At 67.3% G+C, this 25,992-nt stretch overlaps 3 protein-coding genes across 8 annotated transcripts; 1 reads left to right on the top strand and 2 right to left on the bottom strand.

Moving 5' to 3' along the window:
- Positions 1-706: 706 nt before the first annotated feature.
- LOC113883242 (translation initiation factor IF-2-like) lies at positions 707-5,169 on the bottom strand. Of its 2 annotated transcripts, XR_003508594.1 has the most exons (3): positions 5,049-5,124; positions 4,070-4,387; positions 707-1,586 (listed from the first exon to the last, which is right to left on the bottom strand). XR_003508594.1 is itself a non-coding variant. In XM_027526792.1 (2 exons), exons 1-2 carry the CDS (start codon positions 4,709-4,711, stop codon positions 1,503-1,505), a joined length of 726 nt encoding a protein of 241 aa, XP_027382593.1. In that variant the 5' UTR covers positions 4,712-5,169; the 3' UTR covers positions 707-1,502. The 2 variants fall into 2 exon arrangements, 1 of the variants encoding a protein (XP_027382593.1); XM_027526792.1 differs by having other exon boundaries at positions 4,070-5,169.
- A 152-nt stretch (positions 5,170-5,321) lies between these two features.
- On the top strand, positions 5,322-12,657 carry TMEM184A (transmembrane protein 184A). Of its 2 annotated transcripts, none has more exons than XM_027526786.1 (9): positions 5,322-5,410; positions 6,060-6,248; positions 8,588-8,753; positions 9,147-9,237; positions 9,343-9,418; positions 9,548-9,639; positions 10,391-10,560; positions 11,014-11,211; positions 11,889-12,657. In XM_027526786.1, the coding sequence occupies exons 2-9, from the start codon at positions 6,060-6,062 to the stop codon at positions 12,149-12,151; spliced, it is 1,245 nt and encodes a 414-aa protein (XP_027382587.1). In that variant the 5' UTR covers positions 5,322-5,410; the 3' UTR covers positions 12,152-12,657. The 2 variants fall into 2 exon arrangements, with proteins under 2 accessions (XP_027382587.1, XP_027382586.1); XM_027526785.1 differs by lacking the exon at positions 5,322-5,410 and adding an exon at positions 5,477-5,582.
- Positions 12,658-14,790: 2,133 nt separating this feature from the next.
- On the bottom strand, positions 14,791-25,318 carry MAFK (MAF bZIP transcription factor K). 4 transcript variants are annotated; one of them, XM_027526789.1, is made up of 3 exons: positions 25,117-25,318; positions 17,885-17,964; positions 14,791-17,140 (listed from the first exon to the last, which is right to left on the bottom strand). In XM_027526789.1, the coding sequence occupies exons 2-3, from the start codon at positions 17,918-17,920 to the stop codon at positions 16,703-16,705; spliced, it is 474 nt and encodes a 157-aa protein (XP_027382590.1). In that variant the 5' UTR covers positions 17,921-17,964; positions 25,117-25,318; the 3' UTR covers positions 14,791-16,702. The 4 variants fall into 4 exon arrangements, with proteins under 4 accessions (XP_027382590.1, XP_027382589.1, XP_027382588.1 ...); XM_027526788.1 differs by lacking the exon at positions 25,117-25,318 and adding an exon at positions 23,031-24,358; XM_027526787.1 differs by lacking the exon at positions 25,117-25,318 and adding an exon at positions 23,096-24,358.
- Between the last annotated feature and the right edge of the window lie 674 nt (positions 25,319-25,992).

The raw sequence follows: 25,992 nt of genomic DNA, 5'->3' as shown, positions 1-25,992 counted from the left end.
ACACTGACTCCTTGGATGGGCCACACTGGCTTCCCTAGTACCTCAGCTGGTAACGAATCCGCCTGCAATGCAAGAGACCAGAGTGATCCCTGGGTTGGGAAGATCCCCTGGAGAAGGGAAAGGCTACCTGCTCTGGTACTCTTGCCTGCAGAAGTCAACGGACAGAGGAGCCTGGCGGGCCCCAGTCCATGGGGTCACAAAGAGTTGGACGTAACCGAGCAACTTTCACTTTCCCACGCTGTTCACCCGGCCCCAGCCCCATGCTAGCACTCCCCGGTCCCTTTTCTAAGGGACAGGCCATCCTCGTTGACACGGCGGGCGGACGTCCCTCCGTGCTCTGCGTGCAGGGCTCGTGCGCAGCCTTGTGGCCTCCTGCGCGCCAGGCCCTGGCGGCGCCCCTGCCGTCTGACCGAGTCCTAGTGACTGTGTTAGGAGGCAGGTGGGCAGTGGAGGCAATTGAGGCTCAGCAGGACGGGGCGAGTTGCTCAGGCCCCCAGGGGACCGGCCCCAGGATGCAAACACACTTGAGCCCATCATCTGTGCTGTCCCACAGCTGCCCGCCGGGAATGTGGGGGGACGGCTGACGTATAATTGAAACCAGGGTCCCCAGCGCTGTCCTAAGTGGTACTTATAGCTGCCCAAAGCTGTCGTAGCTATTGAGAGCAAAGACTTCCGTCACTGAAGCCAGCGCCTCACTGCTCTGCTCTGCCTTGTAAATCAAGACGGGCGGCTCGTGTGAGAAGGCGCTTGGCCCTTTCTGCGGTGCTCTGCTCGCAGCTGCTGTAATTCAGGAGGAGAGACACACTCCAATAAAGAGATCCATAAAGCCGCGGTTTCCGCAGGCAGGGCTGTCGGCTTCGTGGAAATTGTTATTCCTTTAGATGGAAAGGCTGCATATGGTGCTTTACCCAGCAATCAAACTGTAATTACAACTCCCAGCAATTTACGGCCAAATGTGGATAACACACGTGGGGTCGGTGTGCCCGCCCCTGCAACGCCGACAGGTGCAGGAAGCGCCCTTGTTCAAGGCCGTGGCCTTGGACCAACGCAGTGTGGGGTGGACGCGCGGTATGGGGTGGACGCGGGGTGGGGTGAGGTGGTGTAGACACCCCTGCTGCTGAGCTGCAAGCAGAGAAGCCCACGTTCTCCCACTTGCTGCCTTTTCCTAAGTGGACACGGCCTGCAGCCCCAGCTCAGAGTCAAGGGCGGGCCTGCAGCCCCAGCTCAGAGTCAAGGGCGAGTGGGTCCCTTGGCGGTCAAGAGAGGCCAGGAGGGCGGCCATCCTCGGTTATCCATCCAAGCAGTTTGTCCGGGGTTTGATGGAGCCCTGGATCCTCCTGAACCAATTATGACAGACAGCCCACTGAATGAGGCAGCGGGCGCAGGCCCAGCTGGATAAGCTGGCATCGGCTGTTCTGTTTCGTGCCTTGGAGGGAAACTGGAGATCAGGAGGGGGCGCTGGGCAGGGGACGAGGGTGATGGCCGGATCCGCGAGAACGAGCTCAGAGCTGGCTGAGTGGTGTGGAGGTGAGCGCGCCGCCGGCTTTCACAGTCACAGCTGGAGAGCAGGGGGCAGGCCTGGCTTCCTGTGGGGACCAGGGACATCAGAAGGGTACATTCCACACAGACTGCGAGACATGGGAGGTGCCGGAGCCCCGGGAGGCGCGGCTCCCTGACGTGGGGCAGTTGAGGGCAGAAGGGACGGAAGACAGGAAGGTGGAGCAGCGTGAACAGAGCAGGGCTGGGTGGGGGTGCTCCGAGTGTGGCAAACGCCACATCACCCCACTCAACCCTCGCCGCATGTGAAGCGGGCCTCGGACCCCCCGGCCACACAGACGGGCCGGGCAGACGCAGGACCCAGAGCCACAGCAGTCACTGGTCCAGCAAGACCCACGCCTGGAGGTCGGAGCCATGACAGCCAGGTGGGTGGTGGGTGGGAAGGACTGCTGGCCCCAACCCTGGGCAGGGCACGGAGGAGGGTGTGGCTGGGCTACCCAGGCAGGTAGGGCCGGCCTGGCAGGGCAGCTGGGGCGGGCAGCAGGGAGGCATTTGCTGGGTCTGGGGCAGGGCCAGCACTTTCCCAGCAGCAGGCCTATCGGACTGACCCCAGCCGCAGGGAGGAGGCGCGGCAGAGGCCTGGAGGTCTGGCGGTGGTTCCGGACAGCCCGCCACCCCCACAGGCCCGGAGGCCTGCGTCAGACCTGCCTCAGGGGCCCGGCCGGACGGCCGAGGGCGTTACCAGGGAGGTGAGCTGTGTGTGTGTGTGTGTGCGCGCGTGTGTGTGTGTGTGTGTGTGTGTGGGCGTGCCCGCACACCCAGGAGAGAGATGTGTCCAGGCTGGACCCCTGTGCACCCCTGGAGAGAAACACCCACACCCTGAGATTCTGAGCTTCACAGCAGTTCTATCCCCAGCCCACCTCCACCCCAGAGGCTGTGCCCCCTGCCAGGCACCCCGTGCCCCGGGTGCCACCCCGCGGCCAAAGAGGCCCTCAGGCCAGCCCGGTCAGGCCAGGCCCAGGTCAGCACCCCAGTCTGCTCTGGGGCAACAGGCAGGTATGGACAGGCCCCGGGCAGGCACAGGCTGTCCCGGGGACCAAGGCAGCAGGCCTGGCAGGGACTCGGCTGGGCACGGGCAGGAAAGAGGGCAGGATGCAAGGAGAAAGCCTCGTGTGGGTCCCCGCGCATCGCGGGGCAGGGCTGGTTGGCTCGGTGACTGGGCAGCAGAAGGCCACCCACGTGCGCTCGCTGGCGGGACCCTCGCCCAGCCCCCGGCGGCAGCAGCCGAGGCCGCCTTTGGGAGGAGCCGGCAGCGCCTCCCGAGTCCCGTGCTGACCAGGGCTGCCCTGCCGGACACGGCCATCATCACCCGCAGAAACCGGGGCCCGGAGAGGCCACAGTCGGCCATGGCCACAGACACAGTGAGAGGCCCTCAGGCTCCCAGGCCTGCCTCTGCCTGGGGCCGGGCACCCCCGGCTTCAGGCCCAGGGCTCCGCCCAGGTGAGGAGCCAGCACCTTGGACAGAGAGAGGCCATGCTTCCAAAACTGCCCCCAAACTAGAGCTGGAAGGCCCCTCAGCGCCTCCCCCGCCGCCAAGCTGAGGCCCAGAGGGAGTGGAGGAGGGGCTCGGGGCCTGCAGGCTGGTGGGCAGCCAGGCCGGGACTCATCCCCTGCGGGCTGCAGAGGCGTCCTGGGGCATGACAGCCGCCCTGTGCAGGCCGTGCGGGTGTGGGCTGAGTCACCGGCCGTTCTGCTGGCAGCAGCCACAGCCCAGGGGTGAGTCCTTTCACTGCCTGTGGGCACTGTCAGCGAGGGCCTAGGGGGCATCAAAGGACCCTGGTGGGCTGCTCTCGGCACGGGAAGGGCCTGGATGCAAGGAGGGCAGGCAGGGAGTCTGCCCCCGCATGACCCCGGAGATGTCCCCAGGCAGCAGACCGGCCTAGAAAGGGGCTGGCTCGGCAGGAATGCCTGGAGGGAGGTTCGGTGCCCGACCCAGGCTGAGTGCCCCGGGTGTCAGGTCCCTGAGGTGAGGGGCAGGCGCTGGGACGAGGGCGCTGAGGTCTGTGATGGGTCTGCAGCGTCCCAGCCTCCCGCAACCCGGCCGGGAGCCACCTGGGGCCCCGTCACCTGTCATGGGACCCGCATTCAGGGGCCTCGGCCTCTGGGTGGGCAGGTTTGTCCCGAGACAGGCTCGGTCAGTGTCCAGCCCCAGGAGGGCGAGCAGGAAGTGTGGCTGTGACAGCGTAAGGCCTCCTTTGGCTGAAGAGTCCCATGGTGGCTGAAGGGTCAGCCTCGCCCTGGCCCTTCCCAGGACTGGGTGCTGAAGTCCTTGCCTCCCCAGACCCGGGACCCTTCGCCAGTCACGCGCGGGCTTGGCACAGCTGGTCCTTCCCTCTAAGCGGGAGAAGCCACGCCTCACCCCCCCAGGGCTCCTGATCCTGCCACGCCTGGTACGTGGCCCTGCTCTGCGGTCTGCGATCTGCGGTCTGGGGCTCAAGGAAGGAGCAGGTGGGGCAGGGCCTGCAGTCTGCACACAGCAGCCCACGGAAGGGTTGGTGGAACCCAGACTCACCTTTGCAGACGAGAAAACAGAGGCACAGTGAGGTGAAGGGGCCTCCGAGGAGGCTGGGATCCCGGCGGCAGGCGGGGCCGAGGCAGCCGCTGGGGCGACCTGATCAGGAAGCCGCAGGACGGGCGGGCGCCCAGGCTTACAACGTGTGGCCACCGCGCAGTGGGCAGACGGGGCTGGGGGCCCGAAGGAACTCGTGGCGGCGGGAGAAGCCACAGGCCGCAGCAGCCACCTGCCAGGCAGCGTGGGAGCCCATGCGCAGGGCGCTGGCTCCCCGGGGCCCGGGCGTGGGCTGGGCAGGGCACAGCGATCCTGACGCGCCTGTGGAATTGAAGGAGGTGACATTTGGGACGCAGGATGACACTGGGCCCAGGGGACTCTGGCCAAGGCAGCCTGCAGGGGTCTGGGGGAGGGGCAGTCCCGGGCTTTCCGGGTCAGGACCAGGGCCTCAGGGCGTATCTGGGGGCTCCCTGGGCAACCATATGGGTGGACGGGCGCAGGCGCAGGGGCCGGCAGCCTCTCTGGAGCACCCCCATACCCCTGGGGAGCCCAGTCACGTCTCCCCAACAACTCCCGCCTCTGTAAGGAGCCTGATGCCTTGACCCAGGGCCTCAGGGAGGGTGGGCAGCACCAAGGAAAGACCATGTGGGCAGGTGCCCGCGCTGACGCCCGCCAAGGCGCCCCCTGCCACCCCGAGGCCGGGCGGGCGAGCCCCCGGCCCTGCCAGGGCTGACCCCGCAGGCCCAGCTGCCTTTCTCACTCACCCAGGCCCCTCCTCCCCTCCTCCAGCAGACAAACACAGGAACATTCCCAGTAGACTTTTGGGGGCTGGGACCCAATAATAGATTTAACCATTTTAAGGGGCATTTAATCCACCCTCGATGTCACGCTATGCCCACTGTCTCCTCGGAGAACTCCATCAGCCCAACGGGAAGCCTGTACCCACAGGAGTGCAGCCCACCCTGGCCCGCCGCAGACCCACCCCCTGTCTCAGGCCCCCGTGGGCCTGGCCTTCTGGTCCAGGCAGGTGAGGGCACCTGGCGGCAGGCAGTCCGGGAGCCAGCCGCCTGGAGCAAGCAGCCGGGGGAGGGATAGAGTGTCATGGGAGGGGCCCGCCTTCGCGCCGCCCCTCTGCTGGCCCGCCCTCCGCCTGAGGCTGGGGGGGCCACGGGGCTGTGCCTGCTGGTTGCCGCCCCTCCCGGGGCCTGGTGTGGCCTCCCAAAGGTAGCCCGGTCCCACCCCCACCAGGGCCGCCTGCCGGGTTCACTGGCCACGCAAACGACCAGCCTGGCTTCCCTAGAGGCCCAGCGCCCAGGACTGGCTGGGGAGCTTCCTGACTGAGAGGTAGGTGCTGGGCCCTGTGACCAGGGCCGGAGGGCGGGGTGGAGGCCTCGAGTGCGAGAGCGGGGAGGTGCCTGGCGCCCCAGCAGGTTACAAGAGGCTGCAGAGCGGGCACCCAGGATGGGCGAGCAGTCCTGGGGTGGCCAGGAGCCCTGGCCAAGCAGGACGCCAGATGGTCAGGCAGGCAGGCTGGGTGGGTGGGTACCGGGCGCGCCCCCCACCCCGTCCGCTGCTGAGGGCAGGGCCAGTCTGGCTGGCTTCCCAGACCCCACCCCCGGCAGGCAGGGCCACGGGGACTCCCCGACTTCCTCTGATGTCTTTGGCTCCTGGACGCAGGCTCCCCCAAGCCCAGGACACCAGAGGGGGCATCGCCCCAGGTCACGGGCGGGCGGCTGGTGTCTGCGCCCAGGCAGCAGACACCAGAAAGGAGAGCACCTCGGGGCCGGGCCTCGGAGTTGGGTCCCTGCACACAGAGGGCTGCCCAGAGCCCAGGCACGCAGGCAGGAGGATCTGCCTGGCACCCTTGTGGGAGGGCCGTTGGCCAAAGCCCAGCTTGGCCGCGCAGCCCGGCGCTGCGGCCCGCCCACATGCCGCCCGCCCCCAGCGCACCTTTGCCCTCTCCACGCCCCATGTGCCCTTCCTCCCTCTACAGATGACTGACACCCCGGGGCTCCTGGGCACCCCCTTGGTGTGGACGCCACCGGCCAGGCCTGCGGGACCGCAGATGGAGCGTGCCGGGAACGGCTCCCAGGGCCCCGGGCCCCTCTTCCTCACCTCACCGCTGGCCCGCGGCGTCTCGGGCGTCTTCGTGTGGGCGGCCCTGGTGCTCACCGGCCACCAGGTGAGCCTCCCCTAGGTGCCCCCTGGGGACCCGCAGCCCAGCCCCAGGGGGCCTGCTCGGCCTTGGGGCAGACCCTGAGGCCTGGCTGGCTGGAGGAGCAGCGCCCCGGGGCTCACCACAGCCACGTGGGGCCAGGGAGGGTCAGGGGACACAGAGAGCCGGGCGGGAAGACAGATAGCCTCCGCCCAGCAGTGGGAAGAACTCTCGCTGGATGCCCGGCCCCCCCACCCAACCCCGGGGCGCTTTGTCAGGCCGTGGGTCCATTCGCTGAGGTCAGCGGCAGGGTCCGCTTTCGCGGACGAGGAGAGTGAGGCTGTGAAAGACTGGGGGTCTTTCCCAGGCCCACGTTGCTGGGAGGGGAAGAGTCCTCTACTCCCGGGGGTCAGAGCGTGGCTGGAGGGGCCCAGAGCTGGGGACCCAGGTCGCCCCAGGTGGAATTGCCAGGCCTGGCAGAGAGAGTGAGGGAGTGGCTGGGGGGCGGTGAGAGGCGGTGCTTGGGGGCAGCGTTGGGCAGTGGGTACCAGGCATCACAGACAGCAGAGCAGCTCGGGAGCCCAGGACCAGCCCAAAGAGGTACGAGTGCAGGTTGGCAGGAGAGGGCTTCCCCGGGCTGGAGGCACTCCCCGGACATGTGGGAGTTTGGCCCTCAGCCAGGGGTGCTGGGGAGCCAGAGGAGGCTGCGGTTGGGCACCAAGGGCAGAGTGGCCCCGTAGGATGGCTTGGCTGGCATCGTTGCAGAGGCTGGACTGGCGGAGTGAGCCTGCGGCAGGGGCAGTCAGGAGACTGGCTGGCAGGACAGCAGGAGGCCAGAGGCCTCGAGGCAGGGCCGTGGGGGCCGATGCCCCCCCAGTGAGAGTCGCCCCCAGGCTGGTGCATGTCTAGGCGTGGCCTCAGATAACCGGTCGTAAGGGGGACAGGGCAAGCATGTTAGGGTGGGCCAGGTGCAGCCGAGAGCGGCAGGAGAAGGTGGCCCTTTCCTGTTGGGGCCATCCGGGAGGCCTTCCTGGAGGAGGCAGTATTTGCCCTGAGTTTTAGCAAGCTGTCCCGGAGCATCTGGATGGGTAGACAAGACAGGTGGGTGGTGCGTTTGCATCACACGGAAGCCAGGCCTTCTTCCTGGTGGCAGCATGGCTTTAGGTTCCCAGGCGGCTGTGCTTTGTGGGACAACGAGCACCCGGGGGGGTGGGCACCCAGTGTCCTGGGTCCAGGCTGTCCCAGTTCCAGCCACAGTCTGGGCCTTGGCTTGGCCCTCTGTTCAGCCCTGACCTTCTGGGAGCGTGTGTCTGGAGCCCAGTGTCCCGGGGCCCCACGGCCTGGGCAGGGCTTACGGAGAGCCTGTGGGCGGCATTTCCCAGGCCCCCACCTCCTCTCCTCCCCCCACCCCAACAGGGAGTCCCTCACTCTCCACCCAGGGGGACAGAAAGCGACTCAACTCTCACTTTAAAGACGGGGCACTGAGGCCTGAGGGGACAGCGGCTTGCCGAGGCCCGCAGCGGGCAGTGCGTGCCCAAGGGCCCGAGTCTGTCTCCTGATAGCTGGTCAAGCTGTGCCCTTCCCAATGCACCCGCTGGGGAGGGAGCAGCTGATAAGGAGCCTGATGATGCCAGCCTGCCCCCGCCACCCCGGGCTGTGCCCCCAGAGGCTGGGCTTCTGCGCTCAGCCTGCCCCTCCCCCTTCCCTCATGGCGCTTCCTCCAGGAAGCCCCCCAGGGGTGCTGGGGCCCATGGCCAGCTACCTGTTTGCCTGGCTCCCTGTGCTTCTTCCCCTCACTGCTTTTTCATGTCCTCGTAGAAAACAAAGATGATGTAGGAAGGTTACAGGCGATCATGGGGACTACCCATCTGTCCCTTTCATCCAGGGATGTCCTCCCCTTCGTCTCTGCCCGGCTCTGGCACACACCTGGGCCCTACTTGCTTTGCCGTCCTGTTGCGTTCTCTCGGAGCAGCCCCCCAGGCTGGTGTCCGGGGCTGAGGGTCGCCCTCTGCAAGGCAGTCAAGGGCCCACCACCAGGCTCGGTCTCCTGTGTCCCTACGATGAACATCCTTGAACGTGAATCCTGTCCTTGTCTCTGAATAAATCTGTTCCGTGGGCTAAGTCCCGAGGAGGGGTCGGAGGCATCAGCTGTTCTAATGCCCCATGTCGCCGTGCCATAGTGCTCCGCAGGCCAGCGTACATGCCCACCCCTGAATGAATGAGCACGCCCGTGACTATGCACGCTCCTGGTGCGCAGCGTCGGCTCAGGGCAGGGCCCAGCGAGGCTGGCTCTGCTCCCTCCCGCTGGCTGGGGGCTGGGGGCGGGCGGGCAGCGAGCCCCAGGCCTGCCTTCTCTGCCTGCCCAGATCTACCTGCACCTGCGCTCCTACACGGTGCCCCACGAGCAGCGCTACATCATCCGCCTGCTGTTCATCGTCCCCGTCTACGCCTTCGACTCCTGGCTCAGCCTCCTCCTCCTGGGGGGCCACCAGCCCTACATCTACTTCGACTCCGTGAGGGATTGCTACGAAGGTGGGTGCTGCCAGCTCTCCAGGGCCCCGGGAGCGAGTGAGGGGCTCCCAGGGGCTTGCACAGCCCCTGCCAGCCTGAGTCTGGCTTAGCGAGGGCCCCGCCAGATGGCCAGATCAGGGGTGCCAAGGAGATTCCCGGGCTCCCAAGGTGGGGGAGGGGCTGCAGCTGGGCCGGCCGGAGCCTGGGAGAGGCCGTCGGCCAGGTCGTGGGGGAGTCAGAGCCACAGGGACTGCTCTGGCCCCACCCCCCTGCCCGGGGGAACGTCCCAGGGCTGGGCTGCGAGCCCCGTGAGGAGTGTGTCTGTGTCTCCTGGGCAGGGGGTGCCCAGGAGCTCTGCGTGGCCAGCGGGCCTCGTGGGCGGCCCAGGCTCACTGCCCACACCCTGCTCTGCAGCCTTTGTCATTTACAGCTTCCTGAGCCTCTGTTTCCAGTACCTGGGGGGTGAGAGCGCCATCATGGCTGAGATCCGGGGAAAGCCCGTCCGGTAAGCTTCTGCCCAGAGCCCGCGGGTCCCCCACCCCCTGCTGGGCAGCCAGGACACTCTGGGGGTATCCTCCGGGGACACGCCTCAGGGACTCCTGCACCCCAGGACCAGCTGCTTCCACGGCACCTGCTGCCTTCGGGGCATGACCTACTCCATCGGCTTTCTGCGCTTCTGCAAGCAGGTGAGTCCCTGGGCCGCCCGGCCAGCCCCCCACAGCCCCTGCGCACCCAGCATGCTGGGCTGGCTCTACTGGGCTGGCTCCTCACCAGTGGCCCCCAGCCACCATCCTCAGCCCCTCCCCGACCCCCAGGCCACGCTGCAGTTCTGCATTGTGAAGCCCATCATGGCCTTGGTCACCATCGTCCTGCAGGCGTTCGGCAAATACCACGACGGGGACTTCAAGTGAGGCCCGGCCGGGATGCGGGCAGGGCAGGGTGGGGGCCGGAGCGGGAGGCAGGGCTTAGCACAGGGGGAAGGGCCGGGGGCAAGGCTGTGGCAAACAGACCCTTGTTCCCACGTGAGGCCTAGGAACCCCAGGGCCTCGCGGCCCCGACCCCACGGCCCCCGGACAGCCGGGGTGGAGTTAAGGGCACCCAGGGAGCCAAGCTCCGCCCTCGTAACGTGCCCCTGGGCCAGGGCCTCAGGAACATCCCACACGCATGTGCACTCCTGCTCGCATCTCAAACGCCTGCGCACTCCTGCACATAGCCACACGCATGCGCACTCCTGCTCACGTGCACACATGTTCACACATGCACATGTGCAGGCACACGCTGTCACAGAGGAGCGCACACATGCGCGTGCACACATAAGGCTCACGTGTGCATGCGTGTGCACACATGTTCCTGCTCACACAGTCACATGCACACCAAGGCCCGCACACGACGTGGGTTTGCCTTGCACAGGGCTGTTCCTATGGAGGGAGGTTGGGGAGGGGCAGCGGGGCTCCTGCCTGGAGGGGGCGGGAGCTGGAGACCAGCGCCCCTCAGCTCCTCGGCCTCCCCGCCAGGTGCCCCGTGCGGCCCTGGAGGGGGGCCCAGGTCTGAGTCTCTGCGGTGCCCAGGCTGGGGGCTCAGGGCGGTGGCACAGTGGGTGCGATGGGGTTGGGCACAGCACTGTGGCCGCCCTAACGGGCTCCCGTCCTGGCCCGCAGCGTCCGCAGCGGCTACCTGTACATCACCCTCGTCTACAACGCCTCGGTCAGCCTGGCGCTGTACGCCCTGTTCCTCTTCTACTCTGCCACCAGGGAGCTGCTGCAGCCCTTTGAGCCCGTCCTCAAGTTCCTCACCATCAAGGCCGTCATCTTCCTCTCTTTCTGGCAGGGTGGGTGGGCACGTTCCTGGTGCCCTCAAGCCCAGCCCCACCCCCAGCTGCAGCCCTGGTCAGCCGGTGGCCCTCTCAGTAGGGGAGACAGCGAGGACCCCCCAGCAGATGGGGCCTGATGTGGGGAGTCAGGACGCCCAGAGGGGTGCTGGAGCCATGCACCCACCACCCCCTGGGCACTCCCGGCCCCCACTTCTCAGAGGACAGTGAGCAGCTGGGGCCAGGGGGAGAGCAAGACAGGCCCTTGGGAATTCTTGATGCCCGCTGTGCCGCCAAGGACCCAGCACTGGAGGCACCCAGTCCCCCTGAACTGAGCTCAGACCCTGCAGACCCCTACCAAGCTCACGCAGCCTCGGCTGGGTGGGGGGGGCGGGGGCGGGTCTTGGCTGGGGTCGGCTCCCGTCCAGCCTCCTGTCCGGAGCAGCTGACTGAGCAGCCATCACCACTCCCCAGGGCTGCTGCTGGCCATCCTGGAGAGGTGTGGGGTCATCCCCGAGGTCCAGGTCATCGATGGGAGCACAGTGGGGGCCGGCACAGTGGCCGCCGGCTACCAGAACTTCATCATCTGCATTGAGATGCTCTTTGCGTCCATCGCCCTGCGCTATGCCTTCACCTGCCAGGTGTACTCGGAGAAGACAGAGAGCTCACCAGGTATGCAGGGCCCGCAGCCCGGGTGAGGAGCTCCTGGACCGTCTCTAGGGCAGGGGTGCTGGGGGGGCCTGGGCAGCTCCCAAACCACGCCTCTGTTCCCCATCTCACCGTGGTGGGCAGGGAGACGGCCCCAAGGAAGGAACGAGCCCCAGCAGGGGCGTCACCTTCACACAGTCCCAGGGAGGAGACCAGGGGCTGGATGAGCTGAGTGAGTCCCTGCGCTGATAGACAGTTCCTTGCCCCCTGGGCCTGAGGGGTCCTCACCAGCACCCCCAGGCACTCAGACAGGCCTGGCAGGAGAGTCGGGGAGCTGGCTGGCGCTGGTGTCCCTAGAGAAAGGCCCATGTGGGTAGGGACGGGCCTCAGCCTGGACTGGTCAGCCTGGAGTGGTGAGGAGATGAAGGGATCACCCCAAGGTGAAGATAAGGTGGGGGCCAACCCAAGGCGACCTGGCAGAGGGTCTGGGCTGGGAGTGCCCCAGGGCTGGGCTGAGATCCAGGGATCCTGGAGTCACCCCCTGCTGGCTGAGCCAGGACCTGGACATGCAGAAAAGAGGCCTCAGCCCTGGGCAGTGCGCAGGCTGGCAGGGAGGAAGCCAGGTCCTGGGGGCTGGGCGCATGAGGGGCGGGGTGGTGCGTGCCCGGGGTGCGCCCAGCCCACCCACCGCCCGCCACCAGCCCCCTCAGCACCCATGCAGAGCATCTCCAGTGGCCTCAAGGAGACCATGAGCCCGCAGGACATCGTGCAGGACGCCATCCATAACTTCTCACCCGCCTACCAGAAGTACACGCAGCAGGCCACACAGGAGGCCCCCCGGCCCGGCCAGGGCAGTGTGCCCTCACCCCGCACGCCCACCCACAGCCCAGATGGCGGCCCCGGTGGGGGCAGGAAGGGCCGCAACGTGGAGAAGAGGATGCTAATACCCGCGGAGGAGCTGTAGGGGGCCTGCGGTTAGCGGCCACCTGGAAAGGACAGGGCGCCCTGCCCGCTGACCATCTTGCCAAAGGTCAGGCCTCTCCTGGGAGCCTCCTGCCCACCCACCTGCGGCCGGTGGAGTGGGTCACCTGGTAGCCCTGCCAGGCGCCCAGGGGCCGCTCCCTCACCCGGTGGGCCCGCAGCCCCAGAAGAAGGCACTTGCGCCCACCTGGTGACCCCAGGGACCTGCCGGGCTCCCCCGGCCGGCAGCTCAGGCAGCCTCCCCGTATGGACAGAACCCGGGCGGGGCAGCCGGGAGCTGCAGGCCACACGGGAGGGCTCCACATGGGCTGCGGGAGGCGGGGTGGGCCCTGGAGGGAGGGGCCGAGGTGCAAGCCCCCAAGTCAGCCGGCCCGCCAGGCAGAGGGTGTGCTGGCTGTGGGTTGGGGGGGCAGGGCCCCCTGCGGAGGGCAGAGGGTCTCCTGGTGAGCTGCACATGTTCATACATAAACAGCCAGGTTTTCCAGTGCCTCCAGCGAGCTGTGTCCCTGCAGGGTCAGCACTCTGACGGATGGATTGCAGGGTGGGGGGCACAGCTGACACCACCCTCCCTAGTCTGGGTGCTGCGGGGAAGGTCTCATCCACTATGGGGCGACCGGCTACGGTCACAGCTCCGAGCAGGCGGGCAAGGGGCTTGGACCTGAGATGGGGCGGCCTGCCCCTTGCAGGCCCTGAGATCCAGAGCCTCTGCTCTCCCGGTTCAAGGCCCTGTGCTGCCCTGCCTGGGATGGATTGAGAAGGCTGGGTGTGCAGAGCCCAGAGGCCAAGGAAGGAACTGTTCCCTGGAGCTGCCTCCCCATCCTCTCCCCTTCCCTGTGCCAGGCTGGCGTGCGGGGGGAGCCTGGGACCCGGGAAGGGGAACAGGAGCTGGGGAAGTGAGGGTGGGCCCCAGGCGTCGGGGTTCAGCACCTGGGGAGGGGGCAGCAGCCACCCGGGAGGCTGAGTCGATCCAGTGTGTCTAGGGGAAGGAGCAGGGTGGGGGCAGTGGCCCAGCTGGGTGGGCAGGAAGGCCCGGGTACCACCCAGGTGCGATGCCCCCCGCCTCCCGGTCGCTGGCCCCCACCTCACCAGGGAAAGAGCGAATGGCCGAAGGGCTCGGGGAGGCTCAGCCAGGCAGAAATGGCCTGTGGTGTCCGGGCCAGAGCATCACCCCTGGGCCTGGGGACACGGGGCTCAAGGCCAGCGGCCTCTCCCAGGGCCCAGCCCGCCTGCCTGATAAGATAGGCCGGCCTCCTCCCTGCCACCCCCTGGGAAGTCCCCACCTGCCTTATCACCCTCTGCGGCTGTCAGACCAGCGCGGGGAGGCCCCTCGTCTGTCAGTTGGTGTGGGAGCAGCCACGGGGCTCCCCAGAGACGTGCCGGCCCAGGAGGGAGGTTTTCTGGAGGCTGTAGAACAGGCCTCTGCGGCTCCGTGGTGAGACGGGGGCGCGGCAGCCCGGAGGCTTTGTCCGCAGGGACCTCCGTGTGGTGGGAGTTGCCCAAAGCTGTGCACCAGGAGGGCCCGGGGCCAGGCCTCCTCCTGGAGACCCCAGGGTGGTGGGGTCCTGGGGGCAGGGGGCTCCTGGGCAGGCCTGGCACTCAGGGAGCACCCGTTGTGTGTGTGTGGCTCTCTCTCACACACACCCATACACTACACACACCCCCCCCCCCCGACGAAGGCTCAGGGAGGCCCAGGGAGGTTGGGCCACTTGCCTGGGTCACAGAGCCTGGAAGCAGGGGGCGGCTCACCCCGGTCCTGGCCCCGCAGCCCCTCTGCTTGTGGCCAGGCCCTCCTGACCTGACAAAGCCAAGGGAGAGGATGCAGATGCTCCGTGCCTCCCCGGCCCACACCCATGGCTGCTGCCTGCCCTGGTTTCTGGCCCCGTTCTGGGGGTCCTGAGAAGCAGCAGGCTGGGGCGGGGGTCCAGCCTCGCTGAGAGAAGGCAGGGGGGAGCTGAGCGCACCTGTCCCCTCACCTGACTCCACGGAAGGGCGCTCAGTGCACGCAGGACGAGCCGGTGGAGGCCAGGCGTGGACTCGCACGGAGCGGCTGGTGCAGAAGCAGAGTCCCTGGGTTATCAGGTGCTGCCCGGGTCAGCTCAGGCAGGGGTGGGCGGGAGGGCCGACAGCAGTCAGAAACGCTGATGAGCAGCTCCCCTGCAAGCCTCTCTTCAGAGGCCGAGGCCGAGTACTAACCCGCCTGACCCTCGGTGGGTCCGTGGAGCACAGAGGGGGCAGCATCTGAGGACGGGCGCCCCAGCCCAGCAGGCCCAGGCTGGCCGGGCCCCAGCACTGGCTTTCAGGGGAGCATGACTCCTTGCTTTCCCTACACTCCGGGCAGACCCCAGCTCTGCCGCCTCCTGCGGGCTCACTGCAGCCCCAGCCAAGACAGCTGTGCGGGTGTCCGCGACGGGGCAGTGGGGTCCCAGGGAGCCCACCCACCGGCGCCTGACCCCGCCCCACACAGGCCGGGCCGCCTACCCCCAGCAGCTCCGCTGCTGACCCGGCCCCGGGGGGGCGTGGTCACGGCGATGGCTGGGCACGTGCAGCGCCGACAACCCCCTCGGGCAGGGGAAGGACGGACAGACAGCTGTCCCTGAGCGGTAGCCATGCGGCGAGACGACGTGAAACCAGAAAACTCTTTATTGAAAGGTACAAAAGCGTCACAGCAGAGATGTACAGCAATAAATTAGGTGTGGCCAGCCGGGCGGGCCGCTTCCCACCTCGGGGCCACGACATAGGGTCTGTTCTCAATAATTTATATCATGATAAAAGCAGCACAAAAATAAATATTGAAATGAAACTGCTGAGTGGCCGGAGGTGTGGAAGACGGGTGTGGAGCTGACGCACAGGGCCCTGTCGCCAGGGAGCAGGGGTACGGGCCTGTCTTCTTAAATAAAAAAACCCATATATTAAAACTGTGACAATGAAACTCCAACGCTCTGAAAGGAGGAGGGGGCACACGGGTCTCCCAGGCCTGGTCCTGGGAGCAGGGAGGTCCGGCGGGCAGCACTGGGCGGTGGGCAGCCGAATTGAGAGGCCAGGCATGGGAGGGGGTCCCCCCCACCCACACTGCCAGGCAGCTCTGCTCTATAGAGATTTACAGTATCAAATAGGAAGAAAAGGTACGAAAATCTGAACGATAAAATGTGTATATAATTTTATATATATATATACTTTTCTCTTTTAAATATCCCCATGGTCCTTATTGATATCCAATGTGGATTACCTACCATGGCTATGGTGCGGACAGCTTCTCTACATGCCCGCCTGGCTCTGAAGGGACCCAGACATCCCCGAGGCCGCACCTCCCCCCAGACAGGGGGACAATTTTCATCTGCAGCCCTTGGGGCCCTCTGCCCACCCCACACGCTGCCTCCTCCTCCTGGGTGGGCTATCGGTGGAAAGCAAGCAGAGAAGGAGCCGGGAACTGGAGCTCAGGGCTTCTGGCCTGCGGGGGGCTTGGGGCTCACCACCCACCCACCACCCGCCTCTCGGCCTGGCACCTTCCCAGGAAGGGCGGGAAGGGGCGCCCAAGCCTGGCCACACTCAGGGAAGGGACACCCAGCAAAGGCCACCCGATCATCAGTGGCTCTGAGTGCCAAGAGGAAGAGCGGACGAAGGTTCCAGGCAACGATTAAGCACCAAGGTGGCAGAGTGCCACGTCCTCTGCCGACAGACCGTCCAAGTGTCCCCAGGAGGCTGGTCCTTGCCGCCTCCCCAGCCCAGCGCCCACCCCTCCCCCGTCCTCACCAACAACACTCCTCGTCCTCCAACCTACCCTCCTCCGTGCTTTCCGTCTCATCCAGCAGGACCTCGGCCACTGCCAACTTCACACCTGCTCCCCAGAGAACGTGCTCCCCCTGCCTGACCCCCGGGGCTCCCCTCTCCCGGCCAGGTGGCTGCTGCTCCTCGCTGGGGACCGCCCCTGGGCCACCCGACACGGAGAGGAAACGCAAAGCGTGGGCGGGCCCAGTGACAAGCCGCTCCCGAGGTCCCCAGAGCGGCAGCACCCCGCAGGAGGGCAGGCACACGTGCGCACATGTTCACACGCACAGGTGACCCTCGCACACGCTTGCACAGCCCTTCCTCCACCCACTCAGGGGGTCTGGGCCTCTGGCCGAGGCTGCAGCAGGATCACAGTGTTTGGACCCCGTGGGGGGCGCCTCCTCCCGGGCGCCCAGGTGCAGTCAGCGTGTTGAAGGGGTGCTGGCCCAGCTGGGGGCCCGTGCGGGGTGTGGACACGCTATCTCGTGCAGACGGGCAGCTTGAGGGAGGGGTGGAAGACGTCTGGGCCAGGGGCCTCCTGAGGGCCTTCCGTCCACACGCCCTGCCCCCGCTGGCGCCGGACAGAGAGCCCGGGAGGCAGCCCGGAGCGGGAGACGGCCCGGAGAGGGCGGCGGAGCCCAGGGCAGGCGGGGCGTGCGGTGCGCGTGCGTGTTCGCGTGTGCAGGGCGGGCGGCGCGCGGAACCCCGTCTGTTCCCGCCGGCCGGTCCGCAGGAGTCCGCGGGACCACACCCCTCGGCCGGGCGGGCACTAGGAGGCGGCCGAGAAGGGCACGGAGGCGGAGGCGGCCATCTCGGCGGACTTGACGATGGTGATGACGCTGGTGGTGGCCACCTTGGTGGGCGTGACGGGGCCACGGGCCACGGTGCGGGCGAAGGTCTGCAGGGCCTCGTACTTGGAGCGCAGGGCGTCCAGCTCGAGCCGCATGCTGCTGTTCTCGCGGGCCAGCTTCTCCACCTCCTGCTGCAGCTCCACGCGCTGGCGCTCCAGCTCCTCCTTCTGCGTCACGCGCTTGATGCGGCAGCTGGCCGCGTAGCCCCGGTTCTTGAGCGTGCGGCGCCGCTGCTTCAGGCGCACGACCTCCTCCCGCGTGAGGCCCCGCAGGTGCTGGTTCAGCTCCCGCACCGACATGGACACCAGCTCATCGTCGCTGAGCGCCGCGGCGTTCTCGCCCGCCTCCTTCTTGACCTGCGGGGCCACAGTGCGGGGTCAGCTCCAGGGGCCAGGACTCGGGCGGTGAGTAGCGCGAGGGACCGGGCCCCTCTGCCCCCAGGCTGCCCTCCACTGGGCTCGGGACAGGCACCGCGGCCTCACCCGGCGTCGGGCACACACGGCGTGGGGCGCAGGCCATCCTGAGGGAGCCACTGGCTATGCCCTGCTGTGAGCCGGCTACTCCAACCCCGCGAGGCTGTCCCAGCTGTGCTGCCCTCTGGGGACCTCCAGTGCCTGGTCCGGGCTGCTGGGCAGATGGCTGCCCCACCCTGTGCGCCCCTCCGGTCCATGGGGTGTCCCCAAGGCCACCTTGACCCAGCGGGACCCAGCAAGGGCCTGGAGGTCTGCAGGCCACACACCTACACACACACACCCACACCCACACCCACACACACACACACACACACACGGAGAACGGACTCCGGCCAGCCCTAGGGGCTCTGCGGGATCAGAGGCCACGCGCCCACATCCGGGTGCTGGGCTGACAAGCACATCCTGGCCAGCAGGCACCCACCCCTCCTCCCCAGCGTCTCCTGAGGCCACAGCCCCGACTCTTCCCGCCTCCTTCAGGTACTTCCTCCAGCCCGCAGCCCCCTCCCGACCCTGCTGACAGGCGCCCTTCCATACACACCAGGGCGGTCCTGGGCTTCTGGGGCCAGAGGGGGCCTCTCCCAGGCCAGTGCCTGGCGCACAGACGGGGCTGCACCCACCATCCCTTACCTTCAACGCCTTGTTCGCTTTGGGATTAGTCGTCATAACCTGGGCACAGTCACCCGGACAGAACCACCTGGAAATGGTAGCTGGAAATCAGAGAGATGCATGCAGTCAGTTTATGGTGGGGGCTGGGTGGACAGGCCGCCGTCACAAGTGACCTGAGCGGGAACGGCCCCCTGCAGGGGGTCACAGCATCCCGTAAGCGAGGGCATCCTGGTGGGCCTGAGCCTCTGCCAAGGGCAGAGGGAACACCGGGTTACTTTCTCCAGTCCAGCATCCGCCATCGGGGTGGCCTGGACACACCTCGTCCAGCAGCGGTCACAACAGCTGCCCCGCCCGCAGGGCCCTGGCCACAGGCGCTAGCGTCGAGGGCCGGCACCAGGCAGCAGCCGCGGCTGCCTCCTGCTTTCGCCCTGAGCTGGACGGCGGCAGCTGGGCAGCGCGGGACGCCTCGCCTGGGGTCCACGTGCGCAGCAGCAGAGTCCCTCCCAGGAGGCCACGCCTCAGCCGAGAAGCATGCTGGCCCCAGGGACGCGCCCACCCTGGCAGGACCCCGTCACCCTGGAACCACCTGGCCCCCGACAGGAAGGCCCCCTCTGGGGAACTCCAGCCTTGCTGAGCTCACCCCCACGACCGGTGGGGCAGCCCCATCCTCCCCGGAAGACCTACCTCCTCCTGGGGCACTGCAGCGGTGACATCACCCCCTCCACTGAGGCCGCCCCACAGCCATGACCCGAGGCCCAGAGGCGGAGTGGGGGCTCCCACCGCCTCCAGCGCCCACCGACCGTCTGGCGGGAGCTGTCCCCGCCGCCCGCCAGCCCCCACCGCCCGCCCTTCTCATTTTCGCGTCTGCATTGTGTCACACATTCTAATCATTCATGAAAAAGCCAGCCAAAGCATCCCAAGCATGATTCCCCTCTGATAGTTGCCATGGCGACCTTGGGAAGTAGCCAGCCCCTGGTGGTCGTCATGGAAACGGAGAAGCCCACAGCAACAATGGCTTTGGGCAGGCTGCGCCGACAGGACAGGTTGTGGGGCGGCAAGTAGGCCCCCCGGGCCCACAGCTGGGGAAGGGGTGCAGAAGACCCGGCCCCGACTCATGCACGGGTCTCGGGCTCACAGGTTCGGGGCCCGCCCCCCGGTTCTGAGGTGAACTGAGCAGAGAGAGACACCCAAGGAGGGTCTGGGGCCAGAGGTGGAGCTGCAGCAGAGGCTGTGTCTCACGGTGAGGGAGGCCTGCTGGGCAGTCTCCCCGCAGCCTGAGACCCTCATGGTGGCACCACCTGGACTCCCCCCGGGCACTGGTCCCGCCTCTGGCGGCCCGCCCACCCTTCAGTACCAGACAGTCTCAGCATCCCGGTCTGTGCCCAGTCTGCTCTCCCAGCCCTGGGGGCACCGGGCCCCTGGGCCCTCTTGAGCTCACGCCTGTGCCCACGGTGGACACACGGCTGCGTGTCCTGGGTGAACCCAGGAGGTGAACCCACAAGAGGTGAGAACTGCAGCCTGACTGCGGCCTGACCCCTAGGGACCCAGGGCGCCCCGTGGGCCACCCCTCCCTCCAGCTCGGGAGTCAGCCCCGGTCTGGAGAAGCCACCAGGAGGGCCGGTGGGCCGGGCGGTCGAGAGGCCATGAGAAACTTCTCCACGTCGAGCGAGGAGGGGCCGCTATCGTTCCAGCCCGCTCCCAGCACGCCAGGGCATAGCTGGGCGGTGAGTCACCAGCTGTTTACAGAGCTGGGCTCACATTCCCACAGGCGGAGGCCCCGCCCACCCCCGGTGGGAAAGGAAGGGCAGGGGGCCTGTGCTGGACCCAGCAGACCCTCAGGGACGCGCCAGCCTGGCTGGGACCCCAGCGCCTTCCCAGGGGCGCCTCCCCTGGGGACCTGCCCACCGAGACGTCACCGGGTGGGCACCCAGGGCCCAGGACGCACACGGGACTGGGGCTCGGCATCCCCGTCCACCGGGTCGAGCTGGCTGCAGACCCCAGGCCCCACGTCTGCCGGCACTGAGTCTACCTGGCCCACCGCCTGGCCTCTGGGCCCACGACTTGGGCGAGGAGCCTTGGCAGAGACGGGGGAGAGCAGCCTGGCTGGGGTCCCCCCGGGGCCTGCCCTCAGTCCTCAGGCCCCCACCAACCAGACAGAGCCGAGGGGCTGGTCCCCAGCCTCTGAAACACCTCTCCTCTCTGTGGGTCTTGGTCTCCTCTTCTGAAAAACGAGAGGATCGGAACCAAGGGCCCAGTGCCAAACGTCCTCAGCTGGGCCACTCCGGTGACGCCCAGAGACAACACCCTGACCCTGGGCGCTCACCCCAGGGTCTGCACAGGACCCCCACCCCAGGGGAAGGGAGGCGAGCCCCAGGCAAGCAGACACTGGCCGGCCCTGTCCATCGTCACAACCCCCACAGACCCAGGCGTGACCCCCACAGACCCAGGCGCATTAGTGCTCGGCTTCCAACGCCCTCAGGGCCCAGGGGCTCACATTGAAGTCAGGCTGTGGGTCAGCGGGCCAAGAGCCCTTCCATGGACTCAGTAAGGGAACAGGAGTGGCAGGCTACTCGGCTCTCCCCAAAACACCCGAAACACCCCCAGAACCGACCTCACGTCACTTCAGGCTTCAGAAAACAACAGCTTGCTTTTGGAAAGAGGTTCAGAGAAGAGTTTTGCAGGTGTGAACGAGAGTTTGTAGAACAACTGACTGGGGAAGAGCTGCCCTGAAAAGGTGTTTGTGACCCCCGCAGCCGTGCAGGCCAGCAGAGGTGGGAGCCGGCCAGGGAAGACGGCGGCCGGGGCGGGCAGGATGCCCAGGGCCAGCGCTGCTGCGTCAGAGCCTGGACCCTCACACACCTTCCCGACAGCCCGGCCAGCGGCTCCTCCTGGTGCCGCCACCCGCAAAGCCGGGCCCGCGCCAGGCTGGGACACTGGACGGGGCTGCTCTGCCCCTTCTCATGCCCCGAGGAGCTGCTGGTGCAGCACGCAGCCAGCACCTCTCCCAGGAGCACCTCCCAGCCAACTGTCGGCTCAGAGGCTGCTTTTCAACCCAAAGCCAGAAACTCCGTTCCAGCTGAACACAAAAGAGGACGTCCTCTGTAGGGAAGGGGACCCAGCGGCGTAGACAGAGGCAACCTGGAGACCACACGGCCTGCAGGGAACTCGGGAGCGTGCCTCCCCTTCTGGGCCCATGAGAAGCAGGGCAGGGCAGGGCGCCCAGGTCTGACAGTACAGGACTGCCCTTCCAGCAGGCAGGTGAGCCGGGGCCGGGATCACTTCCTGCCCTCCTCCTAAGTCCCTGCTGCGGCTGAGACCTGGCTCCCGGGGTGATGCACGGCCTGGCCGGCCCCTGTGTGCTCCAGCCTTCACCAGGCCGGGCCAGGGTCCGGGGCCCAGGAAACCGGTTCTTCATCAGGGCAGCCACTGGCAAACGGGGGCGCGACCCACCTGGGCAGCCCTGGGCTTAGATCACCCAGGAGCAAAGGGGGCCTCGAGAGTCTCAGATTCTCACTGGATTGCACGACCAGTCTGCATGCCCAGGTCGTGAGCCCGGGCGGGAGAAGCCGAGTCTCCAACGTCAGCGTCGAGCAGGGCAGGTTCCCGATGCCCACAGCGCTCAGCCTGAGAGAGGGGGTCGGAGCGGACCTCCCATTGCCAGGCCTCAGGGCCGTCCGGGGGGCGTGGCAGCCAAGAGTGAACCCCAAAGCCAGAACCACCATGCCGTGCTGCCTCTGCTCTGGGGACTGGGGCAGCCTCTTGAGAGACCCTCAGCCGACTGCCCCTGGGGCTGGTGCCACAGCAGGAGCCTGTCTGTCGAACAAGCACCCGTCGACTCATCCGACCCTGGAAGGAGCCAGCAGAGGCAGGTCCCAGAAACAGGAGGGTGCCCGCCGCCTGCGCCAGCTCCCTGAGACGGGGGTGTGTCCCGCCGCACCCTGCCGGCCACCCCAGCGGCCCAGCCCACACCCAGCCTGCAGGCTGGCCCTGGCTGGCTGCCCTCCGGCAAGACGTGACTGTCTGCCTGGCCTGGAGGACGTCTGGTCACCTTGCCTTTGCAGCCCGAGGAAGCTGTGTCATCCTGGCCATGTCCAGAGGAGACTCAGGCAGCCGCCAGGCTGACAGCAAGCTGAACGCCGCCCCACCCCCGCCACAGCTTCAGGCTGGGCCCCTGCTCCCCTGGAGCCCCCACGGCAGGGGGTTCTGCTCTGCCCCAGCCCAGCGGGGCTGACCAGGGCTCCGACCAGCCCCACCTCTCTGTCCAGCCAGGGACGCGACAGCGGTGGACCACCCCAGCCCGCACGGCCCCAGAGACACCCCCTCTCGCACCGCGCTCCTCCTGGGTCTCCAGCGTGGGTGGCGGCCACAGGCCCCCCTCCCCTCCGCGCCCACCTGCTGGCTTGGCCTGCATCCCCGTTGATGCTGCAGCCCTTTGGCACCGCCTGGGCACGGGCCCCCGAGTCTGGTCTGGATTCCCATCCCAGTGCCTCAAGCACAGCCCCCACAAGCAGGCGGGGGGTCCCTCCTGAAGCCGCCACTCCCGGGGCCACCTGTTGCCGTGCCAGGCCTCCCCCACAAACTTCCTGAAGCCCCCCACTCATCTGTGCCGGGGGCCTTCCCACGTCTGAGCTCCTGCCCCTCTGCCATTGCCCCCTTCCTTGCCTCGCTTCATGTGTGGGAGGTGGGCACCCCCTCCTGAGCACGCATCCAGGGCAGCGCTCAGGACCAGCGCTGACCTTTCTGTCCAAGGCCTGCCTCCCTCGATGGGTGGAGGGCAGGGGCGCTCTCACCTCCCCATTCCCCATGACTCCTGGCAGGTGGGAGGCCTGCTGCGTGAGCAGGTGACAGCGCCTGTGTGAGGGAGGGGCTGGGGCGTCCCACCCCGTGTCCTCTCTGCCCCTCTGCCCAGGGCACCCAGGTGGGCAGCGCAGAAAGGCAGGCCAGCCACACCAGGCACTGGGCGTGGGGCCCGCCCCTCTGGTAGGTGAGGCGCTGTGGGGCTCAGATTCCTTGGGGAGAACTGTGTGTCTGTAGACTGAGATCCCGCAGGTTCATCTCTACCTGCTCTAAAATTCTACAATTGTGAGATGACACTCTCAATTTCCTGAAACTGTAAGAAAGAGGAAACATGACGAGTCTGTGACTTATAAAAAGCAAAAGTAAATACCGGAGCAGTGCATCTTCCATCAGCCGAGGACAGGGAGGCGGGGAGCAGAGAGGAGAGTGACTCACTGTTTACTGCCCCGAGGAGCAGCCACGCAGAGGACCGTCCCCACTGGCCGGGGCTCCATTTCCCGTGCGGGCTGGACCCGCCGTCCAGAAAGTCCATCCAGAAACCTTTAGACTCGGGAACGGCCAGGACACGGGCAGGAATTCTGGGCTGCCTGAGACTGTAAACAAACTCTCCAGCTACGGCAGAGCCTGAGCGTGAAAACACGCACTTCAGTGGACAAAGAACGCCCGGAAAACGAGCTCGCTTGGCGGCAGCCTCAGTGCAGGGCTGGAGAAAGGGCTGGAACACAGCAAGCCCCGGAGCCGACTTCCCCGGTAGCCGCGATTCAACTCCCATTTTTAGCAACTACCTTGAAAGTGAGCGATGCTCAACTTGGAAGCTGTCCCTTAAAGGCCAGCCCTGCTCAAGCACGAGACACAAACACGCTCAGGCGAGAAGCCTCGCTTGTGGTTCTGAATTAATAAATGTTTTATTCTGGAACACCGAGAGGTCCAGCTTTAAGTTGTAAGAGCAGACACCCTCTACGGAGCTCAAACATCCCTACTGGACCCAGGGAGGGAAGTTCTCGCATAGGAGGCAACCATCCACAAGGCAGGTGTGCCCCACCCACCTGCACAGCCTACCTTCAGTGTTCCAGGCCCTCCCACCTGCTTAAAGGAACGCTTTTTAAAAAAGGGTCAACCCCCCACCAGCCAGCAAAGACATCAAGCTTGCGGACTGGGCTTCAGAGATGGCAGGCAAGGCATCCGGCCACACTTCATTAAGACTCCTGGGCAGCAACCACTGTGCTGGCAAAACCTGGTAGATGCCAACAAAGGGGCGAGGGGAGGGCGATGGGCCGCCAAGCCACACTACCGGGAAGCCACTGAGCTGTCACTATGGGCTGCATGTGGACGTCCGAGTCCCGGGACCTCGGGAGAACAGGCGCCTGGCAAGAGGGGGCTGAGTGGCAGTCAACTCTGAATGGACTGTCAGGGGGAGGACCTCACTTCTCTAGGCTGCCCTACCGTGGGGAAGGTAAACAAGAGCGTAATCATTAACACAAGACGGAGAGCAGGGGACTTCCAGCAACAACGCGGCCGCAGGCAGCTCCCGGAATGTGAGCAGAAGGGGCGAGTGCCGCTTGGTTGAGGGCTCCGGGACACGTGGCGAGTGAGGACACTGGTTCAGGGGCCAGGGGACGGGGGCCAGGGCGGAGCGACCTTGCTTTCCCAACGCAGACCCGAGGCCAGGTGGCGGGGCAGGTGTGTGGAAGCGCGCGGTGTCCGGAACTCAAAAGAAGTAGAGAAGGGTCTCTGTTTCCAGTTAGAAGAGGCGGAGACCCCCACTCAAAGAAGAGAAAGATGAGACGCGAGCCACGGACTTCGGGAAATGACGCGCTCGTCGCCCCCCTCCCCACCACAAGCTCCCACGCCGAGGCTTCCCTCGGTGAACCCCGGCAGGTCGGCTGCTCGGACAGGGACCCGGTCAGCGAGGCCCCTGCTCCTCGCCCTGCGCACGTCCGGCGCGGCAGGGACCCGGGCGCGCGCGGGCAGCGCAGGCCCGGCCTGAGCGCCGCTGGGGCGGGACCGCGCCGCCAAGCCGGGCAGCGCCCAGGTGCGCGAGGCCCGGGTCGCCCGGGTCGCCATGCGCTCCCCGGCACGTGGCCCCCGCCGCGCCCCCGCTTCCCCCAAGCGCATCTCCGGGGGCCCGGAGGGCAGAACAGGTGGGGCGGGCCTGGCAGGGGCGCCGGGCCCGCCGAAAAGCCGCGTTGCCCACCCGTCCCTCCCCGGGCCCGCCAGGCGCCCGCCTCCCCCGGACGCGGGCCGGGGCTCAGGGATGGGGGCGCGCCCTCAAGGAAGGGCCCCCCGCCCGTGCGGCGCGCTCGGGGCTGGACACCCGACCGCAGGTGCGCCGACCGGGCCAGGGTCCCGAGGTCCGACACCAGCGGCCGCGGGTCCGAGGCGGCAGACACTCGGCGGCGGGCGCCCCCCGGGCGGCCCCTCGGGCCCCCGCCCGGCCCCGCCCGTCCGCCCCTCACCTGGCGTCGCGCGGGGGGCGCGGGCGCGCGGCGGCTCCTCGCGGGCACGCGCTCTCTTCGCGCTCAGTCTCGCGCTTCCCGTCGGCCGCTGCCTCCGCCGAGCGCTCGGGCTCCGACCTCACGGAGAACAACAAGTCCCCCCCGCCGCCCGCCGCCAGCCCGCCCGCCCGGCTCCCCAGCATCTGACACCGCTTCCGGGATCGGCGTCGGCGCGCGTCACGCCGCCCCGCCCACCGCGCGCCGCCCCGCCCACCCGCCGCGCGCGCCAGCGCCCCGCCCACTCGAGGCACCACCCACCGCGCGCCCCGCCCCGCCCAGGCCCCGCCCAGCGGAGGCTCCGCCCCCGAGCCCACCTGCGCTGAGTCGACCCGCCGTACCTGTGACCGCAGGTGCCGCGCGCGCCGCGCGGTGGCGGCAGCAGTCCCCAGATGTCGAGAGCCGGGAGCACCCCATTCTCCCTCGAGCTCGTCCGCTCTCAGCTCGATGGAAGGGCAAACTCCTGTCTGCAATCCACATCCATATTCGCCGGTTGACCTCCCGAACCTAATCTTAAACGCCCCCCATCCCCCAGGCCCGCGCATCCCTGAGACTCACCAGGGCCCTCAGAGACCCCCGATCTCTTGATTTACCAGTTTGACCTAGATATGGGTAGAGAGAACAAGGTAAAATGGTGTTAAATGGTTTCAACCCAGAGCCTCAGTGTTAAGGGGCTCCAAGACCCATGACCTGGAAACAGTGCCCACCTAAGGCCCAGCTGATGGTTGCTGTGGGGTGGCAGACCCCCAAAAAGCAGAATAGAATGCTGCCCAGACTCAGGCCAGGGCCAGCCCGGGAGAGGAGAGCCCGCTCCTGCTGCACGTGGAGGCTGAAGCAGGG

This window comes from Bos indicus x Bos taurus, chromosome 25, assembly GCF_003369695.1.
Source record: "Bos indicus x Bos taurus breed Angus x Brahman F1 hybrid chromosome 25, Bos_hybrid_MaternalHap_v2.0, whole genome shotgun sequence".
Taxonomy (NCBI): Eukaryota; Metazoa; Chordata; class Mammalia; order Artiodactyla; family Bovidae; genus Bos; species Bos indicus x Bos taurus.
The sequence above is the reverse complement of the archived record's forward strand: the minus strand, read 5'-3'. Positions and strand labels throughout refer to the sequence as shown.

What these genes read in the sequence shown, in the direction of transcription:
- TMEM184A (XM_027526785.1), top strand. An exon ending in TACCACGACGGGGACTTCAA is followed by an intron (nt 9,640 to 10,390) that starts GTGAGGCCCGGC and finishes CCTGGCCCGCAG; the next exon opens with CGTCCGCAGCGGCTACCTGT. An exon ending in GAAGACAGAGAGCTCACCAG is followed by an intron (nt 11,212 to 11,888) that starts GTATGCAGGGCC and finishes GCCCGCCACCAG; the next exon opens with CCCCCTCAGCACCCATGCAG.
- MAFK (XM_027526787.1), bottom strand. Translation starts at nt 23,432, where the DNA reads ATGGGAGTTGAATCGCGGCTACCGGGGAAGTCGGCTCCGGGGCTTGCT. An exon ending in GCTCCTCGGGGCAGTAAACA is followed by an intron (nt 17,965 to 23,095) that starts GTGAGTCACTCT and finishes TCTGATTTCCAG; the next exon opens with CTACCATTTCCAGGTGGTTC. An exon ending in AAGCGAACAAGGCGTTGAAG is followed by an intron (nt 17,141 to 17,884) that starts GTAAGGGATGGT and finishes GTGGCCCCGCAG; the next exon opens with GTCAAGAAGGAGGCGGGCGA.
- LOC113883242 (XM_027526792.1), bottom strand. Translation starts at nt 4,711, where the DNA reads ATGGTCTTTCCTTGGTGCTGCCCACCCTCCCTGAGGCCCTGGGTCAAG. An exon ending in CTGTTTTCTCGTCTGCAAAG is followed by an intron (nt 1,587 to 4,069) that starts GTGAGTCTGGGT and finishes TGGTCCCCACAG; the next exon opens with GAAGCCAGGCCTGCCCCCTG.